Source organism: Denticeps clupeoides, chromosome 1, assembly GCF_900700375.1.
Source record: "Denticeps clupeoides chromosome 1, fDenClu1.1, whole genome shotgun sequence".
NCBI classification, from domain to species: Eukaryota; Metazoa; Chordata; class Actinopteri; order Clupeiformes; family Denticipitidae; genus Denticeps; species Denticeps clupeoides.
Window position 1 is genome coordinate 8,526,363 of NC_041707.1, and position 11,387 is coordinate 8,537,749.

At 47.7% G+C, this 11,387-nt stretch overlaps 1 protein-coding gene across 6 annotated transcripts in view; it reads right to left on the minus strand.

The window, feature by feature from the left end:
• Positions 1–4,955, minus strand: part of actn1 (actinin, alpha 1) — a 30,647-nt gene extending 25,692 nt beyond the window's left edge. For all 6 annotated transcript variants that reach the window (XM_028971464.1, XM_028971472.1, XM_028971434.1 and 3 more), the window contains exon 1: positions 4,602–4,955. In XM_028971464.1, the coding sequence (XP_028827297.1) occupies positions 4,602–4,703 (102 nt within the window). In that variant the 5' untranslated portion in view covers positions 4,704–4,955. The remainder of the gene's footprint in view (positions 1–4,601) is intronic.
• Positions 4,956–11,387: the final 6,432 nt, after the last annotated feature.

The following is an 11,387-nucleotide window of genomic DNA, read 5'->3' on the forward strand; positions in this document are numbered from 1 at the left end:
TTATGGGGTTTTGAGGGCCAATCATCGATTGCTGAGGACACTGGAATCAGGAGTCCTCAATAATGATCAATTTCTTGATCCATTTCAACCCAAAATAATTTTTTTTTTTATTTAGAGCCTAGTTTTCAAAGCGCTTTAACAAACGTTGTATGTTGGGCATGTTCGCTAATGTGGGGTCAAGGCGTTCTCAGGATTTACTAAATAGAACTATCGCTTGCTGGTTATCTGTATCTTGAGAGAAACAAACTAACCAACCGCTGGTGTGTAATTATACCAGTCAGGTAGAATATAGGCAAACATCCAGCCACATAAATTGACAGCTTAGTGTGCTTATTAAATGAGATTTTGTGGTATTAAACGTCTGTCGTGTTACAACACTTCCTGTTTCACACATGCTGCATGTCACGATTTCAAGACACCTCGAACAAGGTGGTGATGCCATTGTAGTGAATTTCATTTGTCGCCTGCAAAGATTTCAAACCATTTTCTATGAATATCGACAGTCGATCGATTGGCACATTCTTACAATGACTCTCCGCACATCAGAGTTCTGTGCGTTCTTCACGTTTACACAAAAAAGAAAAGAAAAAGGGGGACAAATGTTAGTCAAAATGCCGCAACGCAGCAGGAGGGTCCACATCTGAGCTGCTCTGAAGATCCTTCATTAGTGGCCTGTTGGCTCCAGGGTAGACTTTTAACATTTTTAAGTAAGCATTAACTTTATAAAATCAAAATGACACACCCAAACTTGGCCCTATCATTTTAGTCTGCAAACACGAGCATCCCGCTTGTAAATTAGTTTTGGTGATTGGTAAAAGCGTTTCGTATGTTGTAAATTTGGTTTGTTAAAAAAGGTCCGTCTGATTCTCGGCCACCGTTGTCAGGTGACGTGTCTTCGTTACCGTGGAAACAGAGGCCAGCATCTGCCGATTATATTTCCTTCCCCGCTTACTCTAGCGCTCCTGGCGGGGCTTTTAAAAAGCCGAACATTGCAAGAGCTCACGGGGTCGTGGCTGTATGGAAATGGCGTCGTAAAAACACTGACCGTGTGACTGTCATTTATTTAAATGCACCACACAGCATAACAGTCAGGTCGGGCTCAGCTGAATTCTGTTGACCTCGGGCGTGGTTGGCCCTACCTTTGAAGGCTTCCAAGGGTGGTAGTAGCCTAGTGACCAGAAGACCCAGGTTCAAATCCCACTTGCTACCATTGTGTCCCTGAGCAAGACACTTAACCCTGAGTGTCTCCAGGGGGGGACTGTCCCTGTAACTACTGATTGTAAGTTGCTCTGGATAAGGGCGTCTGGTAAACGCCATAAATGTAAATGAAGGCTGATTACAGCTCTAATATACCCTGCAGCGTAAAACAAGGAGAGTAACACTAAACAAAAAAATTCTGCTTAATTTCTTGCAAACAACTGTTTGTAATTAATCATTTTGTTCTTTTAATGTAAGTATGTGGGAAGGAATTGTGGTTTTGGGGTCCTGGCTTATCTTGGACACAGGCAGGGGGCTCCAGGGAATCACTGATTTAGATCACTCCTCTAACAATTACACGTATTAAAATGTCATTTAGGCCATTATTTTTCCACGTGTGTTCTTTATGGAGGTGTGCATTTTTATTTCATTATCTATGCAGATTTGTTGAGATGATCAGATCTCTGATTTTGTAACAAGAATAACATCTGCAGTCAGGTTCTACAGTACGGTTCTGAGGGATGGGCGTTAGGGGTGGCGATGGCCAAAATAATGATATGCCGGGAGAGAGCGAGAGAGATATAGTGTGTGTCTGTGTGTGTTTTCTTTGTTGTGAGCCAGCATTCAGGTCCATCAACACCAGAAGCATGATGGGATATTTGAGTGGAATCCGATGACGGTGGACATTCTCCTGAGACAGCTATGCTCTCAGCTGTCAAACACAAAGACGGCTACTCACTCAGCTGACAGTCAAATAACCTCTCTGACTGTACAAAAAAGGGTGTGTGTGTGTGTGTCTCACGAAGAGAAACACTAGTTTGCCGATTCTGAGATGCAACACACTTACACACACTCTCACACGAGGATGCAATGATTACTCAGCAGGGGACAGTGGCATATGTGGTGACTGATTCATTTCGAGAAGTTTCAAAAGTTTTGCCTCAGGGTGTGTGTGTGTGTGTGTGTCTTCCCTCACACCGCTTCTGTGTAGTTCTGGCCCAGGAAAGTGTCCGGGTCACCGCCATCACCACGTGGACAAAGAGCAGCAGCAGAGCGTCTGACCCCACCGCCGATGTGGAGTTGCCTGGGTGAACGAGGCAGCGAGGGAAAATTTGTGTGGGGAGCTGATAAGTGACGGTGAGGCGGCGGTGAGGTAGCGGAAAGGGTGGGGGTGGGGATGGGCGGAGTCCAGAGATAGCTCTTGTGCCCTTTTATGGACATGCTTGGCAGGGAAATAGTCCTCCAGTATAAACACCTGCATGTTACCTAGAACCGCGGATTACCGGCATCCCTCTCAGCAACAGCAGCGGCAGACAGACAGGAAGTGAAGCAGAGATCAATAAAAATAAATATAAAAAAAAAAGCCTCAAAGGGTTTTTATCAGTTCACTGTGGAGATTCGCAAAGCAGAACAGACAATGAATCAACTGAGACTCAAATCAGACGTCAGCATCAGGTCAACGCACTAAATAAAATCCACTAAGTGTAAAATTATTATGCTTATGCTCAATTTTAGTCACCTGAATATACTACAACTTGACCCTTATTGCAGGTCTTTTTCATATTTAAGAATGATGCATTATTAGTATATTAATTGTGTACCTTTGTTAAAAAAAAAAAGGCAGACGATTCATTTCAGACTCACAAATACAGTACCACATACACATTAGGCGTTTATTTCAGAATCCAAGTGACCTCTCCATCTCATACACACACACACACACACACACACACACATCTGGACTGTGTATCTCCACTGAGCACATACCAAAGCAAGGAGGCCTTTCTACGGACCAAACCTGGCTTTCCACAGATCAGGAGATTCGCTTTTCGAGTCGAGTCGAGACACGCTCGGCTCAGCAACACCACCCACAGAAGCTCCTCGAAAGAAAAGGAAAAAAAAAAAAAAGGAGCCGGGCCGCCTGCATCCGACCTAGTCAGGCACTCAACAGCACATCAGCTCAGGAATGCAGCAGCATGTAGCCCAGGAGACGGGTCCACAAAGGCCCACCTCCAGCATTCACCGCTGCGCCGCCACGTTACGCCGAGGGCTCCGTGGGTGGGGAAAAGCCGAATCTGTGGCCGCAGGGGAGCTGGCACGAGCCGGTGCCCTCCTCACACGCTCGTATTTTGCACAATGCCCGCCTGCTGTGTGTGTATTCGTGTTTGTATGTATGTGCCAGGCCAGACCAACATCGTGGCCAGAAGTCTGACCTCTGTGTGTGTGTGTGTGTGTGTGTGTGTGTGAACTTTCTGTCCTGTCAGAGCTGCGAACAATAACCTATTTATTTCCGTCTCATCTCCCTACACACGGGGCACAAAAGCCTAATTACTCACACACAACCAGTCACCCATAAACACACACACTCGTCCAAAACCCTCCCGACTTCCCGTGCTGCTTTTGTTCTATTAATAGTGACTAAAACCAGGAGGAAAGACAGACAGAGATCCCTTTCCACGTTTTCTTAAATGCAGCGGTCCATTCAACACTCATCTCTCTCTCTCTCTCTCTCTCTCTGCCCATCTGCTCGCGGTACTGCGCATGCGCGCGCCTCCTCCGAATAAATGAGTAACTTATGAGCAGGTCTGGAGCTGGGATGACTCTGCGTAACCTGAGGGTGGCCTTTTTTTTTGGGTGGGTGGGTGGGGGTGGACCAGGTGTCCGTAATGGGTTCCATCTTTTTCACTCTACCCGGTAGCCGCCTGGTGACGACATAATTCGAGGAGGGGGGGGGGGACTAGAAGCCGAAGGGAAGAAAGAAAGAAAAAAAAAAAAAACGGAAAGAGGAAAAAAAAAAAAAAAAAAAAAGAACGGGGGGGAAAAAAGTTTTCCAGCAGGCAGCGAGAGGGGCTGATTATTACCATTTTTGGGCAGGCTCGTTCCCGAACAAGCCCAGCCCAAACCACGGCGCCGCTCGGATTCCTCTGCGCTTCTCCCCCACACCGAAACCCCGTTTTTTTCACGCAGGAAACAAAAAAAAAAGTGCGATTTGGGTTTTTTTTTTTTTTTTTTTACGTACGCGCCCATACTCCGCATACGTGGGCGTCTGTCGATTTAACCACCCGAAGGAGACTCCATCCAGGGACCCCGCGCACCCACGGCCTGACATCTGTTGCGCGGGGGAAGCGGGCGGCGGATTAAATCGTGCAGAAACGGCGCCGCGTTAATTACGCCGAAAATATTCGCTTCTGCGTGAGATTCGGTTTTTTTTTTCTCGTGCATTCGCCGAGCGGCGTGCACGTGAACTCGGACCCGTGTCCGCGCCCCCGAACGTGTGACAGTTGCGTGCCGTCACCGCCGCGGGACCCGCGCTGACGGCCCGCCCTCTCCCCGGCACCCGGCATCGGCTCCACGGGACCCGGCGGCCGCAACATCCAGGCTGAGGGGGAGCGCCACTGCTGTACCTTCCGCTGCTGCTTCTCCCACGCAGGGTCCAGCAGGAGATCCCGGTCCCAGTCGTCCTCCTGTTGCATGTAGTGGTTCTCGTCGGCGTCAAAGTGATCCATGTTCAGGGAGGGAGAAGCTGGAGAAGCGCGCCGGTTCCTGGGCGACAGAAGGGATGTTGCAGCGCTGCGCTCCGCTCGTCCCACGTTCACGGCCACCGAACACGCTGCGGACGCACACGAACGTCCCCACGGCTGTCACGGCACCGCGCGCTCTTCCCCACAAGCCTCGCCTCCTTTTCTTTGGGGCTCCGTCCTCCCCCCTGCTGCGCTACGGACCTCGACGGCTGCCGACAAGAGCCGAAACTTTGCCGTGAAGGCGGGGGGTGAAGAATAAACCAATGACGAGCGTTTCCCTCCGATTGGCCCCCGGAGACCCGCCCTTTCTGGGAGCGAGGGCTGCGATTGGTCGACCGGGCCGTCAGTCCGGGGACAGACTCGGCTCGTTGATTGGCTCCGGGCGTCGCGGCCGGACACGCCTTTTCCCGGGAGGGGGCGCGCTCATTGGTCGGCAGTGTCGCGACTGCGGCGGCTGGCTGCGCGTTGCCCGGAGGCCAGGCTGGTTCGATTGGGCAGAAAGGGACCTTGTGCGACGCCTCGTTTGCATCCGCAGCCAACTAGTTTGACTGTGGCGACGCTGCCGGCCTGCGGTATAGCTCCTGATGTCGCTGTACGTGCCCACCTGGGGGCCACACCCTTCCGTGTCTTTGTTGACCCGAGGGGGACGAAACTCGATAAAAGAAATGGATACACGTGATGGTTGTAACACATGGCAGAAATATGCTTGCAAATATGCTAAGAACTTTGGTTCTCATGGTCTCTCTCAGTCTGTCTGTCTCTCCAGCTTTTCAGCAACAGTGTTTCTCAGGTCCTGCAAAGTTACGGACTGGCATATGACATAAGTGCATGTGTGTGACAGACAAACTGGACTAAAGCACAAACATGGGACACCGGCAGTGCAGGAGAAACGAACAAGGCAAGGCGAACGGGGGCACTGGTGGCCTAGAGGTTAAGGAAGTGGCCCCGTAATCAGAAGGTTGCCGGTTCGAACCTCGGCAAGCCGCCAAGGTGCCACTGAGCATAGCACTGTCCCCTGTCTCGGCTGCCCACTGCTCACTAGGGGTGATTGTTAAAAGCAGAGTTGTGTGAACCGTGTGCTGCGCTGCACAATCACTTCACTTTCATCATGTAGAAAACAAAGAAGACAGGTGGACAGAGCTAAACCAGCAAGACGAGTGTAATGTAATGAAATAGTGCAAAGATACTGTCTATCCTAATTCCCCATGTTGATTTTTTAAAAAAGGGTGCCTGGACTGGGGGGGCCGCACTACAGATAAATTATTTTTAATCCAGGACCGGATTTATTAGCAGGATAAATTTACATTTCAGGCAAAACAAGAGACTGAGAGCAAACAAAACAGCAGCTAAGTGATTCAACATTTCTGGATAGCACCCTAGATAAAAAGTTAACGGTGGTTTCTGAAAGAAAGCAGCCATGTCCAATGTCCACCACCAAAAGCCCCCACACTGAGTCTGAATGTCAGAAAGGGATCACAGGGCCTTGGAAGAAGGCCACGGTGAACCATTTTTCCTTTAAGACTCAACATTGGTTTATTGTCAGTACAACAAGTATACACAGCATACCGTGTATTGAAATAATCTTTCACACAGCCCCCCCCATGGTGCAATCATTATATATATATATATATATATATATATATATATATGTGTGTGTGTGTGTGTGTGTGTGTGTGTATATATACACACTAAACTAACTAAAACTTGAATACTGTACAGTATCTCTACAAGAGAAAAGTAAAACTTTTATGTACAATGAACAGGTCGAACAGGACATGTGATCTGCTTTGCACACTCTTGGCATTCTCTCGATGAGCTTCAAGAGGTCGTCACCTGAAATGGTTTTCCAACAGTCTTGAAGGAGTTCCCAGAGGTGTTTAGCACTTATTTGCCCCTTTGCCATCTCGATTGGGTTCAGGTCCGGTGACTGTGGAGTCCAGGTCTCCACTTTTTGTTAAGTACATAACTCCACATGTGTTCATTCATAGTTTTGATGCCTTCAGTGAGAACGAAAATAAAGAAAACACATTGAATGAGAAGGTGTGTCCAAACCTTTGGCTTATGTCTATATATCAAAAGTGAAGTGATTGTCACTTGTGATACACAGCGGCACAGCACATGGTGCACACAGTGAAATTTGAGGCAACAGCATACGTGTGGTCATAATCCTATGGCTGAGCAGTGTATATACACTGACATGTTGGCAATTAAATAAAGTGATGCCGCCAATTCGGATTCAGGTTTCATTTGTGGCCTCCCCGCGGACGCCATGCTTTCTCAACATCCATGCACATGTCACGATGCTGCGGGCCTCCCTGATCCGCTCCCCTACTTCTTCAGTCGCGATGTCACCCGAAAGCAAGCCCGAGGTTGCGCGACCCCGCGTCACCCGGCTCCAGATGCTCGGCTGGAATCAGCCCTCGTCCTTGTACGGTAAAGCCGTCCCGGGCGGGCCGGGAGTGAGGGCAGCCCCTTCCTTATATGGACAAACTTCCAACCGCGGCGAGCGCTCGGGAAAGCGGTGATGTCACGGGGAAGGCGCACAGACCGCCAGCTCAGCCGGGAGTTCTGGCCCCGCCCCGCACAGACGGTGACGTCACCGCGGCCCCGGACTTCTGTTCCGCGGACAGGAGCTCACGAAGACGTTCCCAAGTTCGGGCCCATTGAGGAATGCCACGGGTTTTTTTTTTTTTTTTGGTGGGAATTAACAGTTTTGTGCGTTAAAAAGACACAATATCCGCATTCATACACACGAACAATTAATTTAAAAGCTTAATTGATAATTAGAAACCATTTCAATTGTTTTAATAGAGATGAAAACGATTGCACTGATTAATAATTTGAATCAGTGATTTTCTTTAAAGCCCACAAAAACCTGTTTTTTATCAAATTAATAGGAGGTGGATGATTTGAGGCGCGGTCACGTCAAAAATCAACAAAAAATTTGTTACTGCATATTTTTATGAAAGGGAAGAAATTGTCTTTGTGAAACACTGCGGCACACCACACGGTGACACAATGAAATGTGTCCTCTGTTTTTAACCATCACACTTGGTGAGCAGTGTGCAGCCATGACAGGCGCCAGGGGAGCAGTGTGTGGGGACGGTGCTTTGCTCAGTGGCACCTCGGTGGCACCTTGGCGGTTCGGGATTCGAACCAGCAACCTTCTGAAAACGGGGCCGCTCCCTTAACCGCTAGGCCACCACTGCCCCCATGTCGTGCCCCATTTCATCTTTTTGAACCCTCTCGCACTCTACATATACCCGCACGAAATCTGCCATAAAGTCCTCATACATCAATATTTTTGTGCCCCATAATGTTGACTGTATGAATTTATGAAAATATCTGAACAAATTTTGATGCATGAGGGAAAGAACAAAGTATTTAATAATAATCTTCTTTTTTTGTGTTCCCTTTATTTTTTTGAGCAGTGTATAAGGTGAAACCCCTATATTTACATGTAAGTACAGTAATGTGAATACATAGTGAACAAAAAAATGCAGGCAAGGCTGTTCTTTAAAAAAAAATAATGAGCTCACGCTGCGTGCCGACACAATTCTTTACCATCTGGACAGCCAGCCATAATGACATTCATATTTTCCACATAGGAGTCCCGCTTGATTGATTCACAATACCCATACCATCATAGCCCAAGACTGCACATTTGCATATGCATTTGTCCACTGCAGCTCGGATGTTTGGTTAACGAAGCAGTGGATGCAACGCCACACATCCTGAACATTTCACAGCTATTGCGTGATTCCAAACTTTCCCTCACTGTCTGGTTGGACAGGTGATGATGGCAGGAGACGCTCCTGTCCGCCCGGCTCACTCCCACACTCATCAGTTGCAGAAAACCCAGCTTCTGCAAGGTTGATTAGTTCAGTAACTCCTTTGTTTAAGAAGCAACTCAATGTTCCACAAGACACGAGAAATGTTGTCAAAGCAGAAAAATCTCTCTCTCTCTCTCGCTTTCTCTGTTCTTAAAAATACATTTTGCACGTTAATGAATTAAGTGATATAAAGCAGAAAAGAATTATGCAAAATACGGAGGAAAACAATACATTCTCATCACAAGTCATTATTTTTTTTCCATTTCCATTTATGTTCTAATTATCTGTGGATAGTTATTTTGGAATTAGTCAGAAACTGAGAAACACTACTTTTACAAAACCTCTTGTTAATCCAAAAGCTGCTTTACAGTGCCCGAATTCATAGTTCCAAATTTTCCATCGCTCTATCGTCCGTTAATAAATTTATGGCTTCCAGCACCATAAATCTGGGTATCCCACTTCTTGACAGGTGCCATCATACAATTCATTTTATTCATTTCACCTGTCTGTGCTTTTAACGGTTGGAAAATGAATAAGTCAAGTGAACAGGCATTTCTTGAAATTGATGAGTTGGAGGGGGAAAAACTGGAAACTGTAACAGCACCAATAACAGGAAGATCTGGCCTGGTCCGATGAATTACGGCGCAGCCTCACCAGTGCGGCTACGGTCGGGAGTATCAACCTGTTCGAAGTTTGCAGGCTCTTTGCATGATCGTGTTCCTCTGGGTTCTTCGGTTTCCTCCTGCCGTCCAAATGCATAAACCCGAGGTGGACTGGTGACTCGAAATTGTCCGTAAGTGTGAGTGAGTTCTCTATGGTGGGCTCGTGCCACGCCCTGGGTGAGACCCCACCCTGCCCAGTGTCAGCCGTGACCTGATGAAGCAGTTATGGAAAGTCTGTGAGCTTTTTGCCTCCAGGTTCACCAGTGTGGAACGTTTTGAATATTGTTTCGTATGAAATAATCAAACATGAAACTAATGATTTGGATAGTATAACCTCTTTGATCATAGATCTGAAGCCCAATGTCTTCTGACCAGGTGAGAGAACAATGCCGAGGGCCAATAAATCAGAAACCTAAGAGCTTCAGGAACACGTAGGCCATGAGTAAGACCAGGAGCCGGCTCTCGGGAGCAGGGAAAGTCGGCCCCGGCACTACAATAGTCTCTGATGGGCCGCTGGCAACTGCCCAGCGCATTCCTGCCGCGTTATAGCGCGGTCTTCGGATTCAGACGCCTCCCGGCACCGCACTCACGACCTTGTATGGGGTTCGAAGCGGGCGGATGGGAAAATCCTCGGCAGCCAGCAGGACATCAGATCTGGCTGCTGGAGTAATTTATGGGAGTCTTATAAAGTATTCCAAACATGTGGTTATGGTGTAATCTTTTCACATGAACAGCCATGTAGGACAGAAGTCGTACAAGTTCTCCACTCCGTATCCCACAATGTCAGCACAGGAAGTGAGCAGCGAAATGAAGGGTGTCCATTTCCTGTAGATAAGAGACCGCAGCGACTGCTTTCTCTACAGTGGAGGTCATGCTGAAAGAGGCCATTACTGATGTGGGAAAATTGAACCAGAAAAGACAGAAGACAGCGAAAACAGGAAGTCGCCGGGTCATGATAACCATAATCTCTCTCAAGCCGTGAAAGTGAGGAGAAGCAGCCACGCCCACACACCCAGACCATCTTGTGACATCATTTTTTAAATAGTGGGGGCTTGAGAATGGAAGCGACGTCGTCATGAGCAAACACAGGGATGACCTCACACAACCTCGCGGTCATTCTCTTCTTTTGTGTAAAATTTTCACACATACCATATATATGTGTGCGTATACATATACACACGTGCGTCTGCATCCGGTGGAGGTGCGGGTACCTTGTCATCGAGTCAGAGAGAAAATTGGAGGCAGAGGATTCCTTATTTGGCTTCTTCGGGCTCATGTGGCGCATTAACAGCTGTGGAACAATGAGGCTGGATACTGTCACAGAACACCCAGCGATCACAGTCCAGCAGTCCAAAACTGCCATCAGTTCACGAATACCCGACAGATCGCATTTCAAAAAAACACACAACTGTGGCTCAAAAGAGCGGAGTGTCGACGAGGGTTATTTGTGAAAGAAAATATGAGGATTGTTAGAAGATCTGCTGAACATAAACTCTGTGTGTTTAAATGGTCAAATGAACCTCCACCGTAATGCCGACTTCTCACACAGTCTCACACTCCCCAGCTGGCTGCCCAATGCTCCCTCAGGGAAGGGGTTAAATGCAGAGACCACATTTCACGGCACGTTGTGGTGTGGTGTCACATGTGACAACAAACTAATCACTTGTCACTACCGTAACTAAACCTCAGATGGTAAAATGGAAAGAAAGGGAGTGAAATTGTAGTTTAATTGTGTTCTTTGCCTGAAATTGCTTGACTGCTCCTTGTTTATGGACCTGAACTGTACACACGATTAGTTTAAATCCCACTCGGACCTGCTATGTGTAGATAATGCTACCTCTCCCCATGATGGGTTTCCTCCTGCCGACCAAAGGCAAGTACATTAGGATAATGTGTGTGTGTGTGTGTGTGTGTGCGCGCGCACGCCTTGCCGTGGGCTTTAAATGCATGAAAAAGATGCTCCGATTGTCCACGAAACAGTAGAACTACTGCTGCTGCTTGTGCAAAGAGCAGGTAATCTGCAAGCAGCACACTCACTTCCGTTGTACTATACGCCGTGGTACGAAGGACTGCCATTTTCTCAAATTACACCCTACTCTGCCTCCCCAGGTACATGATGCATATGCACCCTTCCACATCAGACCATGCCACCTTCTTTCATTACTTCCAAGGAC